This window comes from Symphalangus syndactylus, chromosome 20, assembly GCF_028878055.3.
Source record: "Symphalangus syndactylus isolate Jambi chromosome 20, NHGRI_mSymSyn1-v2.1_pri, whole genome shotgun sequence".
Lineage (NCBI taxonomy): Eukaryota > Metazoa > Chordata > Mammalia > Primates > Hylobatidae > Symphalangus > Symphalangus syndactylus.
Genome location: NC_072442.2, coordinates 43231762 through 43253354, shown reverse-complemented (window position 1 = coordinate 43253354; position 21593 = coordinate 43231762). Strand labels below are relative to the sequence as shown.

At 49.0% G+C, this 21593-nt stretch overlaps 1 protein-coding gene and 2 pseudogenes across 4 annotated transcripts; all 3 read right to left on the bottom strand.

Moving 5' to 3' along the window:
• Positions 1-35: 35 nt before the first annotated feature.
• On the bottom strand, positions 36-8003 carry TUBG2 (tubulin gamma 2). Of its 4 annotated transcripts, none has more exons than XM_055256702.2 (12): positions 7699-8003; positions 7305-7417; positions 6936-7103; positions 6545-6613; positions 6023-6049; positions 3972-4051; positions 3521-3647; positions 1475-1561; positions 1210-1359; positions 796-948; positions 551-712; positions 36-433 (listed from the first exon to the last, which is right to left on the bottom strand). In XM_055256702.2, exons 1-12 carry the CDS (start codon positions 7745-7747, stop codon positions 236-238), a joined length of 1383 nt encoding a protein of 460 aa, XP_055112677.1. In that variant the 5' UTR covers positions 7748-8003; the 3' UTR covers positions 36-235. The 4 variants fall into 4 exon arrangements, with proteins under 4 accessions (XP_055112677.1, XP_055112675.1, XP_055112678.1 ...); XM_055256700.2 differs by having other exon boundaries at positions 6885-7103; positions 7699-7973; XM_055256703.2 differs by lacking the exon at positions 6023-6049.
• On the bottom strand, positions 7790-18404 carry LOC129469653 (high mobility group protein B3-like; annotated as a pseudogene).
• Positions 18405-18434: 30 nt separating this feature from the next.
• On the bottom strand, positions 18435-18744 carry LOC129469652 (ATP synthase subunit g, mitochondrial-like; annotated as a pseudogene).
• Between the last annotated feature and the right edge of the window lie 2849 nt (positions 18745-21593).

The window sequence follows — 21593 nt, the reverse complement described above, 5'->3', positions numbered from 1 at the left end:
TCACCACCCCCTGTATTCACAGATCAAGCCCTGGCTATACGGACAACCAAGCTTTATTACTTTATTAGAGCTGAACAAACATATTAAGAGTTAGGGCATGGAAGGGAGGAAGCAGGACCAGCTCATGGGCTGGAGATGAACCAAGAAGGGTTGTTCATGAGGTGAAGTTGGGTCAGAGGGAGCAGGCATTGTCGAGGCTGTGGTTCCCATCCAGAAGGAGTAGTGGGGAGGGAAATCACTGCTCCTGGGTGCCCCAGGAAATGTAGTCTGGCTGGGTGGCCGCATGGTACTCATCAATGAGCTCCTGAACAACCTCCCTAGACCTGTCCATCTCATCAAAGTTGTCCTTGAACATGTCCTCCTTACGGAACTGCTCGAGGAAGGCATCCCGCTTCCGCAGCTTGTCAAACTGCTGGCAGGAACTTTCAAAGAGCTGAAAGAGATGAAAATCTCCAAAATGCGACCTGGGGGTTAGGAGTGAACTTGGGGAAGATGATGAAGGTGGCCAGTGGAACAGACTCTCCTAAGAAGAACAGAAACCTAAACTCACCGAGGAGATGCTGGTGTGATTGGCCATCATGAGCCCGCTGACCCGGTGGGCCGAGGGCAGGTAGGGAGACTTCCTCGACAGGGCCACCTGGATGCTGGCGGGGCCCCATGGGATGAAGTTGGCCAACTTCCGTTCCCGGATCCTCTGCAGGCTCTTGTGGACCTGGGGTGGGCACAGGAGCAGTGGAGGTGGCCTCTCCTCTACCCCTGTGGGTCCAGGGCGCGGTATGAAGGGGCCTCCCCTACCTGGGTGGGGTCCACCTCTCCCTGGATGATGTTGAGGATGGCGATGTAGCAGTGGTTGGTCTGGCGGTCTCGGCCTGTGGACACCATCACGTTCTTGGGCTGCAGCAGCCGCCTCATGACATCCAGGACCGTAGTCTTCCTCACGCTGGCCACCTGATGCGACAGTGAGACAGGGACCTGGCCAGCGCTCAGGGCACAGTCCCCCTTTGGCTTCTCTTTGGCAGAAGCCAAAGGCAGAGGGAGGGTGGAGGGCAAGTCAGCAAGAAAGTTGCCTGCTCTGTGCCAGTCCCTGAGGGCAGTGCCTTGGGGCCCGCAAAGGGCAGCTCCTGGGGCAGTGGGGAAGAGAGAAAGGCTAGGGCAGGGCCTGTTGGGCCCAGGGCCGGCCTGGCCTGGCACACTGAAGGCTGCTCTTACTGACTGGTCTGTAGTGAGCGGGGTGTAGCCGGTCATGAGGAAGTGGAGCCGTGGGGTGGGAATGAGCGAGGCGATGAGGCCGATGAGGTCATTGTTCATGTAGCCGGGGTAGCGCAGGGTGGTGGTGCTGGCCGACATGATGGTGGACACCTGGGGACAGGCGTGCCATGTCATGGGGCTCGGCCTGGGTGGGACCTTCCTTCCCCAGATGACCCTCCAGCAAGGAGGGCTTCCAGTCCAAAGGAGTCCGGGAGTGGGGGCCCACCAGCTGGTTGATCTGGGAGAAGGACGGGTTCTGGATGTGCAGGCGGTCTGTGGCAATCCGGTTCAGGGCTGTGTTGTCCAGCACCACCTGGGGGGACAGAAGAGCGTCACAGCATCTTGAGGATAAAATGGGCATAGAAATAAGATACTGGCTTAGCCCCTGCTGAACTCCAAAGCCAGGAAGTAGGTTTGTTACTTTAAAAAAAAAAGTACTGAGGCTGGGTGCGGTGGCTCACATCTGTAATCCCAGCACTTTGGGAGGCCGAGACAGGCGGATCACAAGGTCAGGAGATCGAGACCATCTTGGCTAACATGGTAAAACCCTGTCTCTACTAAAAACACAAAAAATTAGCCAGGCATGTTGGCGGGCGCCTGTAGTCCCAGCTACTTGGGAGGCTGACGCAGGAGAATGGCGTGAACCCGGGAGACGGAGTTTGCAGTGAGCCGAGATTGCGCCACTGCACTCCAGCCTCGGGGACAGAGCAAGACTCTGTCTCAAAAATAAAATAAAATAAAAAATAAAATAAAGTACTGCTGGGCATGGCCCAAGGCCTCAATCCCAAGGCCAAGGTGGGAGGACCACTCGCGGCCAGGAGTTGGACACCAGCCTGAGCAATACAGCAAGATGCCATGTCTGTAAAAAATATAAATAAAAAAGTATAAATATATATATAATATATATACATACATATATATATAATATATATATATATAAAATAGAAAAGTACTGTTTCTGGGGCACCATGAGATACTCTCGGACTACGCAGGGCAGTAAACCAACACATGAGTACCCACATGTGCCATACACTGTGCCTGGCTCTGGGGAGACCACAGAGAGGAACAGGCACCGTCTTTCCCTTCATTAGGCCTACAGTCTCGTGGAGGGAGGCACACTAAATATAAAACAGAAAAGTATAGTTAACTCCCTGAAATACACACAAAGGAATCTGATCTTGACTGAGTAGTCAGGAAAGGTTTTGCTAAGAAAGTTATCCTTGAGCTGAGAATACAAGCATGAGTGGGCATTAAGTAGGCAAAGGTGGGATACATGGTGGTGTGGGGAAGGTATATTCACTTTGTTGAGAGTTTTGCTGCCTAAAAGGATTCTAAGAAACTTACAGGTCAGGACCTTATTTCCTAATTTGGCCCACAGGTATGGCTTTGTTGGTCTTCTGTTCTGTGTGTATAGGGGCTGAGGAGGGGTGGGGTGAATGAGATTCACTGGCCTGAGGAGACAGACCAAAGTCCTCTACCCTTTTTTTTTTTTAAACACAAGGTCTTCTTCTGTTGCCCAAGCTGGAGTGCAGTGGTGTGATCATGGCTCACTGCAGCCTCGACTTCCTGAGCTCAAGCAATCCCCCTACCTCAGCCTCCCGTGTAGCTAGGACTACAGGCACATGCCACCATGCCCAGCTAATTTTTTTTATGCTATTTTTTGAGGCAGAGTCTCGCTCTGTCACCCAGGCTGGAGTGCAATGGTGTGATCTTGACTCATAGCAACCTTTGCCTCCTGGGTTCAAGTGATTCTCCTGCCTCAGCCTCCAAGTAGCTGGGACTACAGGCACATGCTACCAGGACTGGCTAATTTTTTTTTCTTTTTTTTTTTGAGATGGAGTCTCACTCTATCACCCAGGCTGGAGTGCAATGGTGCGATCTCAGCTCACTGCAACCTCCACCTCCCGGGTTCACGCCATTCTCCTGCCTCAGGCTCCCGAGTAGCTGGGACTACAGGCATGTGCCACCACGCCCGGCTAATTTTGTTTTTTTTTAGTAGAGACAGGGTTTCTTCATGTTGGTCAGGCTGGTCTCGAACTCCCAACCATAGGTGATCCGCCCGTCTCAGCCTCCCAAAATGCTGGGATTACAGGTGTGAACCACCGCGCCCAGTCCTAACTTTTGTATTTTCTGTAGAGATAGGGTTTCATATGTTGCCCAGGTTAGTATTGAACTCCTGAGCTCAAGCAATCCATCTGCCTCGGCCTCCCAAAGTGCTAGAATTACAGGCATGAGCCACCACACCCGGCCCCTCAACTCTTTCTTTGCTTACCACACAGTCTGCGTTCTGCGTCAGCCTCTTGAGTGTCAGGAGTGAATTGTAGGGCTGAACCACCACGTCGCTCATCTCGTCCTGGTAGGGAAACACTGAGTAAGTCTGCACTAGCTTCTTGGGGTACCTGAGAGAAAAGAGGATGGTGGCATAGTGAACTGGAAGGACCCCACCCATCACCGCCCATCTGTGCCATTTTGTACAAAAGGGGTGAGGGCAGAACTGAGTCTTCAGAGCCAAAAAGGATAAGCCTGAAAGCTTCAAACTCTGTAGATCCCCTTCCCTCCATAGGTAAACCCCCACCCCCAAAATGGCTTCCAACATGGTCCTTGGGTGGGTCTGTTCCTATGACTCAAAAGGGGTAGTGGCAGACTTTCTAGCTCAAGAGAAAAAAGCAATGACATTACACAGGGAACCAGGGTTAATGCCCTCTCCCCAAACACAGGCTTGCCTGTCATTCAGTCGCTCCAGGAGGTAGGAGCCCAGGCCAGAACCCGTACCCCCAGCGATGGAGTGACACAGCACGAAGCCCTGTGTGTATACAGGAATAAACAGACTCAGTTTCTCCTGCCAATTCTGATACCAGATGGGTGGGGTTTTACCACACACATCAGGTAAGCAGTCATTTCTACAGTAGATGCCAGCCGAGTATCCACTAATTCACTTCAATTCTGGACTACCTACAGACTGTCCCTGACTTAGGATGGTTTAATTTAAGATGTTTTGGCTTTATGATGGGTTTATCAGGACATAATCCCATCATAAATCAAGAAGCATCTGAGGTCAGGAGATCGAGACCACAGTGAAACCCTGTCTCTACTAAAAATACAAAAAATTAGCCGGGCTTGGTGGCGGGCGCCTGTAGTCCCAGCTACTCGGAGAGGCTGAGGCAGGAGAATGGCGTGAACCCGGGAGGCGGAGCTTGCAGTGAGCCGAGATCGCGCCACTGCACTCCAGCCTGGGTGAGAGAGCGAGACTCCGTCTCAAAAAAAAAAAAAAAAAAAAAAAAAGAAGCATCTGAATTACAATGGCTCAATTTACAATTTTTCAACTTCATGATGGGCTTATTGGGTTATAACCTGATGCATTTCTACTTATGGTGTTTTCCATTTTTTTTTTTTTTTGAGACGGAGTCTTGCTCTGTCACCCAGGCTGTAGTGCAATGACCCGATCTTGGCTCACTGCAACCTCCGCCTCCTAGGTTCAAGCCATTCTCCTGCCTCAGCCTCTCAAGTAGCTGGGACTACGGGCATGCACCACCATGCCTGGCTAATTTTTTTATTTTTAGTAGATATGGGGGTTCACCATGTTGGCCAGGCTGGTCTTGAACTCCTGACCTCAAGTGATCTGCCCGCCTCGGCCTGCCAAAATGTTAGGATTACAGGCATGAGCTACCACACCTGGCCTCAAATTTGTTTTGGTTTTAGAGACAGGATCTCACTCAGTCCCCCAAACTGCAGTGCAGTGGTGTGATCATAGCTCACTGCAGCCTTGAATTCCTGGGCTCAAGACATCTTCCTATCTCAGCCTCCAAGTAGCTAGGACTATAGGCATGCACCACCATGCCTGGATAATGTTTGTATATTTTGCAGAGATGGGGTTTCACTATGTTGCCCAGGCTGGCTTTGAACTCCTGGGCTCAGATGATCCACCTGCTTCGGCCTCCCAAAGTGCTGGGATTACAAGCATGAGCCAGTGTGCTTAGTCGATATTTTCAATTTGTGATGTGTTTACATCCTGATAAACCCATTGTAAGTTGAGGAGTATCTGTACCTGAAGATAGCATCAGATCCCACAGAGTGAAGGCTCAGTCCCACAAGACTCTGCCACTTCCAATGCCAATACAAGCTGCAGATTGTTTTATCTGTGCCTCTGACCAACCAGCTATAAATCGAGGTTCTCAGGACTGCTCCTTGGGTTCAATTAATTTGTTAGAGTAGCTCACAGAACTCAAGGAGACACTTACTTATGTTTACCCATTTGTTATAAAGGATATTTTAAAGGATACAAATAAACAGCCAGATGAAGAGATACCGAGGGGAAGCTCTGGAAGGGTCCGGCGCACAGGAGCTGCTGCCCTGTGGCGTTGGGTTTGCACCCTCCTGGCCTGTGGATGTGTTCTTGTTCACCTTCCTGGAAGCCCCCAAACTCAGTCCTTTTGCATTTTTATGGAGGCTTCATTACACAGGCATGACTGATTAAATCATTGGCAATTGGTGCTCTACTCAAATCTTCATCCCCTCTCCCTTCCCCAGAGGTGAGGGGTAGGCCTGTAAATTCCAACCGTCAGAGCACCAGGTTTGTTCCCCTGGCAACCAGCCCCCCATCCAGTGGCTATCTGGGACTTTCCAAAATCGCCTCTTTAACATAAGCTCAGGTTTGGTTGAAAGGCACTTGTTCCTCCTTAGTACTGCGGTTAGTAAAATTAACTAATTAAAATAAAATGAAAGATTAAACTAAAAGAAAGGGGCTTGTTATAAATAACAAAAGACTGTCTTTCACCTTTATCACTCTGGAGCTGTTCTGGAGCTGTTTCAGAAACCAAGGACAAAAGGTCAAATATTTTAACAAAACATACTATTATTGCTCTAGTCCCTTAGGAAATTACATGGGTTATAAGAGCTGTAAGCCAGGACCATATCGCACCCAGCATGGGGAGAGATGGAGAGGCAGTCTCCAAGGATCTGGGGGAGAGACTTAGGCATGGCTCATTCCCCATTCCCAAAACGCCCATGTCTCAAAGCTTCCTCTTATGCATCCACGCTGAGGCTCCTTGGAAAGGTTTGAAGCTGGAGAAGCAGCTGAATGACTCATGCCTAAGGGGCCGGTGCCATTCAGATTTATGACTTCCTTGAGAACAAAGATTATATCTTATTCACCTCAATATCCCACATCTGGTGCTCCATAAACGGGTTTTGAATTGAATTGCTCCCCTCATTATTACCTATCCAGGCCACTTCCTGACCTTTCCCCAGCACTCTTCAGCCTCCCTGCCCATTCCTTCCCCCGACTCCATAACTTCACCTCTAAACTGTCACTTCCATCTGCTTCTCGGTCTATGATGTCAAAGATGTCTTCATGAATTTTCTCACCCTGTATAGAGACATGGAAACCGAGGGTCAGGCCAAAGGTTCCAGAGAGCATCTTTTCTCAGCACAGCACCAAGAATTCTGTCTACCCTGGAATATTGTTGCCACCCTGAAGCAGAGCCTAGGCTGTAGCCCTCAACCCAGAAGTGCTACTATTGCAAATGATTTGCACAAAATTTGCATAAACCTCTCCCTGGCTGTCCCTCTTGTTCGGGGCATCCTTTTGTCTCTTATTTTCTGTCAGTCCCGTCCAATTCCTAGTAGCTTCAGCCTGCCTTGCCTCTGGATGGGAATATCAAAGATCTCTGGAACGGTCGCCTGGACACCTGGGAGAATCCGCTAGCCCAGTTGTTGCCAGCTCCTCCTCCATGTTCCGACAGGTAGATGTTCTCCGGATTGTAGAGCTTGGCATAGGGGGAGTTGAGGATGGAGTGGATCACCCGGGGTTCCAGGTCCAGCAGCACGGCCCGGGGGATGTAGTGCTCATCGTCTGCCTGTCATGGGGAGTCCAGGAGGGGGCCCAATCAGCTAGGGCGGCCCAAGTCCGAAGTCCTCCCAACTCTGGCTCCCTCCGGCCCTCCCTCCTCAAGCCAGCCGCCTGGCCCCTCTGCCCAGCGGGGTTCCCAGGACCAGGCCACTCCCTTCCCTTCCGCCCCCTTGGCCACTGCCGCCCCTGGCCAAGTCGCTGGGGGCACCTGGTAGAGAAAGACGTCCTTGCGGTCAGTGCCCTCGGTGGCGAACTCCTCCACGATGCCCTCGGGGCTGATACCATGCTCGGCGCACAGCTGTTTCCAGAACTCGAACCCAACTGGGGGAGGGGGGAGATGCCCAGGTCTGCTGGAGCCTTAAGGCCTGAGGAGCCCAGTTTTAGTCTCAGAGGCTGACACGATCAGAGGGTGGACCCAGGATGCCTGGGTCTGGTAGCTGCCCCAGCCCCGGGCTGGAGGCCCAGCTCTCGGTCTGGGTTATCCAGAGCAGCAGGGCAGGGGGTTCATGGAAGGGAAAGGGGGACTGGTGGAAGCCAGGCACTTGGGTGGGACCCGAAGGGGCAGAACCAGAGACCGGCGGGGCAGGTGCTCGCTTGCTCACTCTGGTTGCCGCACTGGCCCAGCTGCAAGGTGATGATCTCCCGGGGCATCGCTCTTCAGACGTGGGCGCGCCAGCCCCGGCCTGGCGAGAGTCACGGCTGAAACGAATGCCTGGCAGCCAGGCGCGCAGGACGTGGGGAGTGCGCGCTCTCTTCGCCTCTTGACGCGGATGCTCGGTCTGCGCGTGTGCAGCGCAGGCCTCTCCTCGGCTGGTGGGCCGGGGAGCCCAACCTGGGTATCATTTTCTCCCTCAGCAGTCGCAGCTGGAATTCCGCACAGGCGCAGAGGCAGGCCACGCCCGCTCCTGACCACCGCTCCGCGCCTGCGCAGTGAGACTCGTTGGGGGTGGCGGGGTCGGAACCTGGATGTGTTGGGGAGGAGAGGAGCAGGGGAGGGGAGGAAAGGGGAGAAGCGACCAGGTGGATGTGCTTGTCCACGTGTAAGGAGTCACCTACCTATATTGGTAGGTGAGGACTCTGTCAGCTTTGCTAGGTCCAAGGGCTAGAAGCCAACTTTTCTTCGTTTAAATTTCTATTTTTTAATGGTGTTACAATACATACACATGTATGTTAACTTTTTATTTTTTAGAAGGGTCTCGCTCTCGCCCAGGCTGGAGTGCAGTAGCGCGATCGTAGCTCACTGTAGCCTTGAACTTCTGGCTTAAGTGATCCTCCCACTTCAGTCTTCCGAGTAGCTGGGACTACAGGCGTGTGCTACCACGCCCGGCTAATTTTTACATTTTTAAAATGTATTTTTATAGGGATGGGGATCTCACCGTATTGCCCAAGATGGTCTTGAACTCCTGGCCTCAATCAATCCTCCTGCCTCGACCTCCCAAAATGCTGGGATTACAGGCATGAGCCACCACTCCTGGCCTATATTTACCATTGTAACCATTTGTAAGTACTGCATACAGTTCTGTGGCATTAAGTACACTCACATTGTTCTGTAACCATTACCACCATTCTTTTCTAGAACTTTCTCATCTTCCCAAACTGAAACGCTATAGCAATTAAACAGTAACTTCCCCTTGACTACTCTAGGCACCTGATATGAGTGGAATTGTACAGTATTTGTCTTTTTGGGTCCAGCTTCTTTCACTTAACATAATATCTTCAAGATCCTTCCATTCTGTAGCATGTATCAGAATTTCCTTCCTTTTTACAGCTGAATAATATTCCATTGTATAGATGTACCACATTTTGCATAACCATTCATCCCTCCATGGACATTTGGGTTGCTTCCACCTTTTGGCTATTGTAAATGTTGCTGCTTTGAATGTGAGTGTACAAATATCTGTTCGAGTCCCTGCTTTCAATTATTTTGGATATATGCCCAGAGGTAGAATTGCTGGATCATATGGTAATTCTGTTTAATGTTCTGAGGAATCGCCATAGGATTTTCTATGGTAGCTGCACCATTTTAAATTCCCACCAGCGATGCACAAGGATTCAGTTAAATAAATTTTATAGGAGGCCATTGGTTTGCACTGAGCTCCTGTGCTTGGCCCAACAGACCAAACCAAAATGGAGTCACTCATGCTAAAGTTCCATGTCACTAAGCAACACTAAGTTGTTCATCAAACCTTCAGAGGAATCAGGAGAGGGAAGGAATAGCCAAAACCCCAAACAAGCCAGTGTTAGCTGGCATGATACAGAAGTCCTTTCTGCTTTAACCTTTATAAGAAAAGTAACTTTGAAATGACCAATCTGCTTTTTTTTCTTCTGTTTCTATTTTTCTCTGCCCTTTTTTGTCCATAAAAACTAACCTGTGCTTGACTCATCTGAACACTCATTCTATTTATTTTATGGAATGAAATGTAGCCTGATTCTAGAATCACAAACACTGTAAATGCCACTTAAGTTTTTTTGTTTTGTTTTTTTTTTTTGAGACAAAGTATCACTCTGTTGCCCAGGTTGGAGTGCAGTGGCACGATCTCGTCTCACTACAACCTCTGCCTCTCTCAGGTTCAAGCAATTCTCCTGGCTCAGGCTCCCTAGTAGCTGAGTTTACAGGTGTGCACCACCACACCCGGCTAATTTTTTTGTATTTTCAGTAGAGACAGGAGTTTCGTCATGTTGCCCAGACTGGTCTCGAACCCCTGAGCTCAGGTAATCCACCTGCCTCAGCCTCCCAAAGTGCTGGGATTACAGGCATGAGCCACCATGCTCAGCCAAGTTACAATCTTTTTTTTTTTTTTTTTTTTTAGATGGAATTTCACTCTTGTTGCCCAGGCTGGAGTGCAATGGCTCGATCTCAACTCACCGCAAGCTTCACCTCCCGGGTTCAAGCGATTCTCCTGCCTCAGTCTCCCGAGGAGCTAGGATTACAGGCATGCACCATCACGCCCAGCTAATTTTGTATTTTTAGTAGAGATGGGGTTTCTCCATGTTGGTCGACCTCAGGTGATCCACCTGCCTTGGCCTCCCAAAGTGCTGTGGGATTACAGACATGAGCCACCGCGCCCAGCCTTTTTTTTTTTTTTTTTTTTTTTTTGAGATGTAGTCGCACTCTGTAGCCCAGGCTGGAGTGCAATGGCTTGATCTCAGCTCAGTGCAACCTCTGCCTCCCAGGTTCAAGCAATTCTCCTGCTTCAGCCTCCCAAGTACCTGGGATTATAGACATGCTCCACCATACCCTGCTAATTTTTGTATTTTTAGTAGAGACGGGGTTTCATCATGTTGGCCAGACTGGTCTCAAACTCCTGACCTTGTGGATCCCTTCCAAATGTTGGGATTACAGGCATAAGCCACCGCACCCAGCCTCTGAGACTTTTTATGCAGCCTTGGAATCCTGGGCTCAAGCGATCCTTCCACCTCAGCCTCCTGAGTAGCTGGGACCACAGGCACATGCCACCATGCCAGCTAATTTTTTTTTTTTTTTTTTTTTTTTTTTGAGACAGAGTCTCTTTCTGTTGCCCAGGCTGGAGTGCAGTGGCATGATTTTGGCTCACTGCAACCTCCGCTTCCCGGGTTCAAGTGATTCTCTTGCCTTGGCCTCTCGAGTAGCTGGGATTACAGGCATGAGCCACCACGCCCGGCTAATTTTTGTATTTTTAGTAGAGACAGGGTTTCACCATGTTGGCCCGGCTGGTCTTGAACTCCTGACCTCAGGCGATCCACCCGCCTCGGCCTCCCAAAGTGTTGGGATTACAGATGTGAGCCACCATGCCCGACCTTTACAGTGACTTTTCTACATTCCACCAGGCTGGCTGTTCCCTCAGGAATAATCTCCTGTGTGTCTGAATCATATATACCCATCTGTGACTAGAATAGTGAACTGTGAGTCCTGCATCAACCCAAACATGCTCTTTCACTCTGCATACTGCCCCTAAATTAGTCACTCTCAGAATCCATTTTAGTAAATGTTCCTCAGGAAGCTGATGATACTGATCTACGAACTGGAACAATTCCTCCACACTCTACTGTCTGGTTTCGATAATTACTTGGTTCCTTCACATTGACTACCTTCTTGGTAACCACAGGTCTCAGAGGTACTTTCTGTTGTCCCTGCATAATTTCCTCCTTTGTGGGTGACTCTGAGGCTAGTGGCCTGAGCTCAGCTAGACCCACATCTGTGCTTGGTCCAGCCTCAATTCCTAACCCAGCACCCTCTTTTACTTTCATTTTAGCCATTATAGATAACAATAAGCAGGGGACTGAATATTTCACATTTTTCTTATTAGTTTACATTTCCTTATACATTCAATGAACCAATTCCTGGGAGTTGGATCCATCTCTAAATTCCACTGGTAAGTTTTACCTTTAGTAACTGATCTCAACAAAGTTGTGGCTTCACACCATGGTGACCACATGGTCACTCAGGAATTGACGACGTCTTCCTCCACCCTTTTATCCTTTTTCTTCCCAAACCACATGTTTATGTGAGTTAGGACCATTCCTGCAAATCCCACTTCACTGACACCAATTGTTTAGAGAAAACTCTAACCATTTCCTCTACTCTCACGCCACAGCAATCATCCACACAGAAGATTTCTGTGACCATACACATGGGGCTTTTGTTCCCCACCCAGCAGTGGACACCAGCTGGGTGTCCTTTAATTCAGTTCCAACACCACCTACCCAGAGATAGTGTCAGACCTCATAGGTTGAGGGCTTAGTCCCCAAGACTGCCTCCCTGCCCCGCACTAGTCCCAAGTCCAGGCCTCCAGAACTTCTGACCAGCAGGCTTCAAGTTGGGGTTCTCATGACCCCCTGTTTGGGTCCAATTGATTTGTGGGAGCAGCTCACAGAACTCGGGGAAACATTGACAATTACTGGTTTATTAGAAACCATATTACAGGCCCAGTGTGGTGGCTCATGCCTATAATCCCAGCACTTTGGGAGGCCAAGGCAAGTGGATTGCTTGAGGTCAGGACTTCGAGACCAGCCTGGCCAACATGGGGAAACCGTCTCTACTTAAAAAAAAAAAAAAAAAAAAAAATTAGCCAGGCGTGGTTGGTGGGTGCCTGTAATCCCAGCTACAAGGGAGGTTAAGGCAATAAGAATCGCTTGAACCCTGGAGGTGGAGGTTGCAGTGGGCCGAGATGGTGCCACTGCACTCCAGCCTGGGTGAAAGAGCAAGATTCCATCTGAGAAAAAAAAAAAAAAAAGCCAGCATATTGCAAAGGATACAGATGAAGAGACACAGAGGGTAAGGTACGAGGGCAGGGGTGTGGAGCTTCCATGCCCTCTGTGGGTGCTCCACCCTCCAGGAACCTCCAGGTGTTCAGGCATCTGGAAGCTCACTGAACCCTGTCCTCTTGGGTTTTCATGGAAGCTTTATGGGAGGGTTAGGCCCACAGTCAGAAAGGCCCAGGAAGGTTAGAGTGAAAGGAGGGCAGGAGAAGGTCAGATACTGCCCCTGAGGGCTAACACACTCAATATTATAACAAAAGACTAACAAGGACTATGTGAGTCATGAGCCAGGAGCTGTGGACAAAAACCAATATGTATCATAACACCATACCATCTTTAAAAAAAAAAAAAATAGAGACAGGAGTCTCGCTGTGTTGCCCAGGCTCATCTCGGACTCCTGAGTGCCCTGGGCACAGTGGAACAGCCTGTAATCCCAGCACTTTGGGAGGCCGAGGCGGGAGAATCATTTGAGGCCAGGAGTTTGAGACCAGCCTGGGTAGTATAGTGAGGCCTCATCTCTGCAAAAAAAATTGTTTTAATTAGCCAAGTGTGGTGGTGGTGCCTGTAGCCCCACCCAGTTCCTTGGGAGGCGGAGGTTGCAGTGAGCGGAGATCCCGCTGCCACTGCATTCCAGCCTGGGCAAGAGCAAGAGGCCTTGTCTCAAGAAAACGAAAACAAAAACTCCTGGGCTCAAGCGATCCTCCCTCTTCCGCCTTCCAAAGTGCTGGGGTTACAGGCGTGAGTCCCTGCGCCTGGTCCATACCATCTTTTCCTTTATGTTTTGCACGTTTTATACTTTGTTAGAGAAAACATCCCCTATCCCAGTGTCATACAGCTATCTTTCCGTTTTCTTCCCAAAGCTCTGTAATAGCATTGCTTGTTCCCTGTAGGTCTCTAGTTCATCTGGAATTTATTTGGAGGCCTGCCGTCAGATAGGATCTACTTTATCTTTTCCATATGGATGGCCAATTGTCTCCAAACCAATTACTGAAGAGGCGGTGCAGCCTCCCCCACCCCCTGGGCCGTTCCAAGTCTTCGCTGGGAAGACCGTTCAGTCGGTCTGTCCGTCTGTCCCTGCCTGGCGGGCTTTCTCTGGGAACCGCTGCAGACGCGCTGGCGAAAGCACCACCGCCAAGAGTCATGCTCAGACGAGAGATTTTGTTTTCTTCTCTCTCTCTCTCTCTTTTTTTTTTAAAGAACTCGGCCGCTTTCCAGTCCCCAGAATCCTCTGGGCTTCTTGAGAAGTCTCTGGCTCGCCCCACGCCCGCCCTCTACCTGGCCTCGTCTCAGTTTCCCTCCCTGCACCCCGCAGAGCCTCCCAGCTTCCTCCAGCTCCGGCCGGGAGGATCTCCAGCGTCCCCCAAGAGGACCCAGTAGTCTCGCCCTTTCAGGGAAGGGTTCATTGCTCCCTCTGAAGTTGAAGGGTGGGGTCGGAGCTCCTTCGTTAGCCTTGAGGCTCTCTTCCCCCAACAGAACCGCTCCTTTAGGGGCTGGCTGTTTTCAGAGGCTTTGCCAGGACAGTCTTCCAGTCGGCCCAGCTGAAGCGCATGGCTTCAAGAGATGAGAATAAACTGGACCCCGGCCACGTGAGTCTGGTAGGGCTTTTACATAGTAAGCTAAAGCCGGGCGCGGTGGCGCCATCTGTAGTCCCACGTACTTGGGAGGCCGGGGCGAGAGGATTGGTGGAGCAGAGGAGTTTGAGCCCAGCCTGGGCAACATAACGAGAGCCCCATCTCTAAAAATAATAATAATAATTAGCCGGGTGTGGTGGCTCACGCCTGTAACCCCACCACTTTGGGAGGCCGAGGCGGGCGGGTGGATCACTTGAGGTCGGGAGTTCGAGACCAGCCTGGCTAACATGGTGAAACCCCGTCTCTACTAAAAATACAAAAATGAGCCGGGTGGTGGCACATGCCTGTAGTTACAGCTACTTTGGAGGCTGAGTCAGGAGAATCGCTTGAACCTGGGAAGCAGAGGTTGTAGTGAGCCGAGATCTCGCCACTGCACTCCAGCCTGAGTGACAGAGTAAGACTCCGTCTCAAAAAAATAAAATAGGCCGGGTGCGGTGGCTCACGCCTGTAATCCCAGCACTTTGGGAGGCTGAGGCAGATGGATCACCTGAGGTCAGGAGTTCGAGACCAGCCTGGCCAATGTGATGAAACCCCATCTCTACTAAAAATACAAAAATTAGCTGGACATGGTGATGGTAGCCTGTAATCCCAGCTACTTGGGAGGATGAGACAGGAGAATCGCTTGAACCCGGGAGGCAGAGGTTGCAGTGAGCCAAGACTGTGCCATTGCAGTCCAGCCTGGGCAACAAGAGCAAAACTGTCTCAAAAAAGAAATTAATTAAATAAAATAAAGCAATAATAACAATGATAATTACTTCATAAACACTTGGGAAACCGGGGAATTAAGTTTCTCCTTTTCTTGTGATTCATAACAGTGCCTTACTCAAACATATAGTCTCCCAGAAGTTGAAGGATGAGTTTAAGTCTCCCAAAAGTTGGAAAACTTTCTTCAAATCCCAGGTTGTAGGCAAGCAAGAACCTTAGGAAACGTGAATTTGGCCGGGTGTGGTGGCTCATGCACTTTGGGAGGCTGAGGCAGGTGGATCACCTGAGGTTGGGAGTTCGAGACCAGCCTGACCAACATGGAGAAAACCCATCTGTACTAAAAATACAAAAAATTAGCTGGGCATGGTGGCACATGCCTGTAATCCCAGCTACTCAGGAGGCTGAGGAAGGAAATCACTTGAACCTGGGAGGTAGAGGTTGCGGTGAGCTGAGATCGTGCCATTGAGCTCTAGCCTGGGCAACAAGAGTGAAACTCCGTCTCAAATTAAAAAAAAAAAAAAAAGAAAACGTGAATCTGAGTTGGAGGAGTTGCCCGGCACAGTTCTTCTCAGAAGCCATCTCTAACACACAGGAGGCTCCTCTCTTTTTGGTCTTGTAGAAGTGGGTTGGAAATTGAAATGCACTCTCAGAACTGACCGTGGCTCTCCCAGTCATTAGCAGGGTATGCTTTTCAATCAATATGGGTTAAATAAGATGATGCATGAGCACCTAGCACAGTGACTGACTCATAGTAAGCACTTAACAAATATTAGCCACTGTTATTGTCATCACTAGATGCAATCGGAACTGAAGTATATATAGCTTGGCTGCTGCTGCAGATGAAAGAATTTTTTTTTTTTTTTTTTTTTTTTGAGGCAAGGTCTTGCTCTGTCACCCAGGCTGGAGTACACTGGCACAATCATGGCTCACTGCAGCCTCGACCTCCTGGGTCCTGGGCTCAACTGATCCTCCCACCTCAACCTCCTGAGAAGCTGGGACTACAGACACATACCACCATATTGGCTAATTTTTGTTTGTTTCTTTGTTTTTGAGACAGAGTCTCACTCTGTCGCCCAGGCTGGAGTGCAGTGGCACGATCTCGGCTCACTGCAACGCCCTCGTCTTGAGTTCAAGCAATTTTTCCACCTCAGCCTCTCAAGTAGCTGGGATTACAGGCGGCAGCCACCATGCCCAGCTAATTTTGTATTTTTAGTAGAGACGAAGTTTCATCATGTTGGCCAGGCTGGTCTCGAACTCCTGACCTCAGGTGATCCTCCTGCCTTGGCCTCCCAAAGTGCTGGGATTACAGGCATGAGGCACCTTGCCCGGCTTTGTTTTTGTTTTTGTTTTTGTTTTGTACAGATGGGAGTTGCCGAGGCTGGTCTTGAACACCCAAGTGCTTATGATCCCACAGATTCAGTTTAAGATCAAACTTTCATGAGGTTGAGCAGAAAGCCCAGGGTCATGGTCCTTCTCATAGCTTTCACATCCAGGGCCTCAAGGTCATGTACCCATGGCTTGATTGTTGAATGTTGACTTTAATTGGCTTGGCTCCAAGTTCTCTGGTCCCGGTTGTGATAATGCAGTGGGATGTGCTGTTCCTTGGTCTGAGACCTTGGTTGGCCTCTGATAATAAACGTAGCATTTGTAAACTAACAAGTTTGTTAAATGTCCAGAGCCTTTCTTGGACATCCCAGGTGGAATAAAACATGTTTTGGGATGCACTTTCATTTCTGACCTTTCCTGAATGCCCAACCTGTGGTATGTCAGGAGCACAGGTATCTTGTCAAGGTGAGGAGGTAGAGGTGTGAGGTGGCTGAATGAGGCTGTAGCAGGGACTGGGAAGAAGAGCAGCTAATTAGAGCTGCTTCTAGTCATGAGACTGGAATCTTATGACCCCGGAGAGTTTAACTTTCGAAATAAAGAAAAGGGGGCCGGGCACGATGGCTCACGTCTGTAATCCCAGCACTTTGGGAGGCCGAGGCGGGCAGATTGCCTGAGGTCAGGAGTTCGAGACCAGTCTGGCCAACATGGTGAAACCCTGTCTCTACTAAAAATACAAAAAAAAAAAAAAAAAATTAGCCAGACATGGTGGTGTGCGCCTGTAATCCCAGCTACTCAGGAGGCTGAGGCAGGGGAATTGCTTGAACCAGGGAGGTGGAGGTTGCAGTGAGCCGAGATTGTGCCACTGCACTCCAGCCTGGGCACAGAGCAAGACTCTGTCTCAAAAACAAAACAAAATAAATCAGAAAAGAAAAGGAAAAATTAAAACAATGAAGGCAAAGAGCCGATGGTCTTTACGTGAAGGGAGTTGTACTAAATTCATTTTAGTTGTGAAATAGAACAAAATGGGCTGTTTCTGTAGTTTTTTTTTTTTTTTTGGAAACGGAGTCTCGCTCTGTCACCCAGGCTAGAGTGCAGTGGCACCATCTCGGCTCACTGCAAGCTCCGCCTCCCGGGTTCACGCCATTCTCCTGCCTTAGCCTCCGGAGTAGCTGGGACTACAGCCGCTGCCACCGCGCCTGGCTAATTTTTTGTATTTTCAGTAGAGACAGGGTTTTACCGTGTTAGCCAGAATGGTCTCAATCTCCTGACCTCGTGATCCGCCCGCCTCAGCCTCCCAAAGTGCTGGGATTACAGGCATGAGCCACCGCTCCCGGCCCCTTTTCTTTATAGATTTATTTGCCATATTTTTTTTTTCTTTCCAACTCTTATTCTAGGTTCAGTGGGTACATGTGCAAGTTTGCACACTGTTTTGTTTTGTTTTGAGACGGAGTTTCGCTCTTGTTGCCCAGGCTGGAGTGCAATGGTGCGATCTCGGTTCACTGCAACCTCCGCCTCCCGGGTTCAAGCGATTCTCCTGCCTCAGCCTCCTGAGTAGCTGAGACTACAGACATGCACCACCACGCCCGGTTAATTTTGTATTTCTAGTAGAGACAGGGTTTCTCCATGTTGGCCAGGCTGGTCTCAAACTCCTGACCTCAGGTAATCCACCTGCCTCGGCCTCCCAAAGTGTTGGGATTACAGGTGTGAGCCACCACGCCCGGCCTTGAACACTACTTTAAGCTCGGAAAAGAGAGATAGCAAACCAAAGTCATATGGTTTTGTGAAGGAGATAGACATACCAAAAAGTTAGCACTGAGTGTAGAATACAGAACTCTTTGTCGTCATCTTCCTCTTCCACCTTTTTCTGGGCAACTTTAGCAGGACCCTTTGAGCCATCAGACTTTCCTTTCGACTTACAGACAGCAACATCTTTCTCATACTTTTCCTTCAGCTTTGCCGCCTGAGTGATGTAAGGCTGCTTTTCACTGTCATTTAAGTTCTTCCACATCTCACCCAGCTTTTTTGCCATGTCTCCAAATCCAAAAATTCCCGTTTTTGCCGGGGTTTGTGGATTTTATCTTGGGGCGGAATTCTGAACAGAACAGGAAGAATCCAGACAGTGGCCTTTGGGGGGCATTAGGATCCTTCTTCTTCTTGCCTCCCGTAGCTGGTCCATAATCCTTAATTTTCTGATCATAGTGCACTTTATCCGCCTTTGCCAGTTCATTGAATTCAGATTTCTTTTTCTCAGACATTGTCTTCCACCTCTCAGAGCACTTCTTGGAAAATTCTGCAAAATTGACAGGGACTTTTGGGTTTTTCTTCTTAGGTTCTTCTCTGCACGTCTGCACAAAGAAGGCATAAGCAGACATCTTGCCCTTTGGTTTCTTGGGGTCACCTTTAGCCATCCTGACTGCATTGTTCGCTAGTCTTGTTCTTCAAATATTATAGCCAATCATGTCACACTTGCCTGTGATCTCTCCGACATAAAACCACATTCACACCTCAGTGGCCACCAAATCATTCAGCACCACTTCCTTAACTGTGAGCGGTTTGAAGCTACCAGTTTGAGCACTAGTGACTTATTTTTTTCCCCCAGGCTTTGGATAGCTCTAGGGATCTCAACAGGGGTGGAGGAACCAGCTCAACTTTGGCATAGTATCAAAATGTGGCCAATTGAGGTTTCGCATAAGTCACAGCAGCATTGTTCACTAGCGCCAGAGTCACCTCTGTGAGGTTACAGACAAATTAGGCCGTGGTTCTAGGATGGAAAGTCCGTCACCCCAAACAGGCAACTGAACATCCAAAAGATTGGTTTTGTAGACAGAAAAGGACTGAGGAAAGCAGAAACAGAGAACAAAAAGTGGATTTGTTGTTTCAAAGTGATTTCCTTACAGGATTGAAACAGAGCCGGCCTCATTATCATGGCAACAGGTAAACTGAGCTCTTTAGATTGGGTGCTGTGAATCTCGTGGTGTGCTTTTTTTTAATTATTTAATTTAATTTTTTTTTTTTTTTTGAGACAGAGTCTCACTCTACCACCCAGGCTGGAGTGCTATGGCATGATCTTGGCTCACTGCAAACTCTGACTCCCAGGTTCAAGCGATTCTCCTGCCTCAGACTCCCGAGTAGCTGGGATTACCAGCATGCACCACCATGCCCAGGTAATTTTTGTATTTTTAGTAGAGACCGGGTTTCACCATGTTGTCCAGGCTGGTCTCAAACTCCTGACCTCAAGTGATCCTCCTGCCTTGGCCCTCAAAGTGCTGGGATTACAGGCATGAGCCACTGTGCCTGGCCTTTTTTTCTTCCTTCTTTTTTTTTTGAGATGAAGTTTCACTCTTGTTGCCCAGGCTGGCACAGTGCAGTGGTGTGATCTTGGCTGAATGCAACCTCTGCCTCCTGGGTTCAAGCGATTCTCCTGCCTCAGCCTCCCAAGTAGCTAGGATTATAGGCATGCGCCACCACACCCAGCCTAAAGTACCTTTTTCTCTCTCCATATGACTCCATTTCCCTGCAGCCTCAGATGCCAACTCGTTTCCTCTTTGGAGCTTTCTGCCACCTAGGCTCTTGCAGTATTCTTCTCTATGGCTGTGCCTTTAGCTGCAAATAAAGAAAAAAAAAGAATCCAAGTCAAATAGCTTGAACCATAGGAAAAATATACCTCACATTTGAAGAGCTTCAGGGCTGATTAATTTGAAGGCTCGGCAGTGTCATCCGGGACTTGGGTGCCTTCCACCTTTTTTTTTTTTTTTTTGAGACAGGGTCTCATTCTGTCACCCAGGCTGGAGTACAGTGGCATGATTTTGGCCCATCACAGCCTCGACCTCTGGGCTCAAATGATCCTCCTGCCTCAGCCTCCCAAGTGGCTGGGAGTACAGGCATGCGCCACCATGCCCAGCTAATTTTTTGGGGTTTTTTTGGTAGAGACAGGGTTTCACCATGTCACCCAGGCTAGTCTTGAACTCCTGGGATCAAGCAATCTGCCTGCCTTGGCCTCCCAAAGTGCTGGGATTGCATGCATGAGCTGCTGCTCCCAGCTACCATCCACCATTCCGATCTACCACCCTGAAGACGATGCCTTGTCCTAAAGGTGCTGTCTGCACTGTTCGAGGATGACTGCAGCAGTGTGTGATGGTTAATTGGGTATATTACTTGATTGGGCTAAGGGATGCCCAGATAACTGGTAAAACATTTCTGTCTGTGTCTGTGAGGATGTTTCTGAAAGGGATTCTCATTTGAGCTGATGAACTGAGTGAAGCAGATGGCTCTCCCAGTGTGGGTAGGCATTACCCAATTCATTAAAGGCCTGAATAGAACAAAAGGATCAAGCAAGGGTGAACTCCCTCTCTCTGCTTGTGCTGAGAAACCCATTTCCTCCTACCCTCAGACTTGGGCTCCAGACTCAGAGTGGGACCCACATCATTGGCCCTCGGCTGATTACCTGGCATTTGGACTCAGACAGAATTACACACTGGCTTTTCAGGTTCTCCAGCTTGCAGAGAGCATACCATGGGGCTTCCTGGCCTCCATAACCACATGAGCCAATTCCTATAAATCTCCTCATATATAAATATCTATCTGTATATCTGTATCTAGAACCTACTGGTTCTGTTTCTCTGGAAAACCCTAATACAAGTCATTCCAATGCTATATCCCAACATGAAAAAATGCAGCTAGAGAGTGTGTCTTTTCCCATATGTCTCTTTATTTTTAACCAATGAGGAGACCTTCCCCAGAAGCCCCCAGAAGTCTTTATCCTCACATCTCACTGGCCTGTACTGCATTATATGCCCCTTCCTAAATCAGTCCCTGGCAGGGAAATTGTGATAACAATGATTGGCTTGGATTAATCAGGACTCATTGCTGAACCACTTGGAGGAAGGGTGGAATGCAAAACGAAATCAAGGCTTTGTCCCAAATGAAGGGGTAGGCAATGAAACCATACTGGCACATGCCAGTTTTCCTTCTGCTTTTTTTGCTTGCTCCTTCATTTTTCTTTGCCATTCACTATCAGGTTCTAGTCTAGTCCTCTTCCAATCTAGGATGTTCCCACAGCACATATTCTCCCTGGAAGACCCTATTCATGCTGTTAAATACAATTTACAGGAGGCCATTGCTTTAGACTAGCCTCCTGTCCTAGGCCCTAGCAATCCAGACCAAACCAGAATGGAGTCACTCATGCTAGATGTTACATAATCAAACTGAGCTCTGAAACATGCCTATTAAAAAAAAAAAAAAAAAGAAAAGAAAAGCCAGGCATGGTGGCTCACATCTGTAATCCCAGCACTTTGGGAGGCTGAAGCGGGTGGATCACCTGAGATCAGAAGTTCGAGACCAGCCTAAACAACATGGAGAAACCCCCATCTCCACTAAAAATACAAAATTAGCCAGGCATGGTGGCGCATGCCTGTAATCCCAGTTACTCAGGAGGCTGAAGCAGGAGAATCGCTTGAACCCGGGAGACGGAGGTTGCGTGAGGTAAGCTGAGATTGTGCCATTGCACTCCATCCTGAGCAACAGGAGCAAAACTCTATCTCAAAAAAATAGAAAAGAAACTGTACTTTATTTTTGTTTGTTTATTTATTTATTTATTT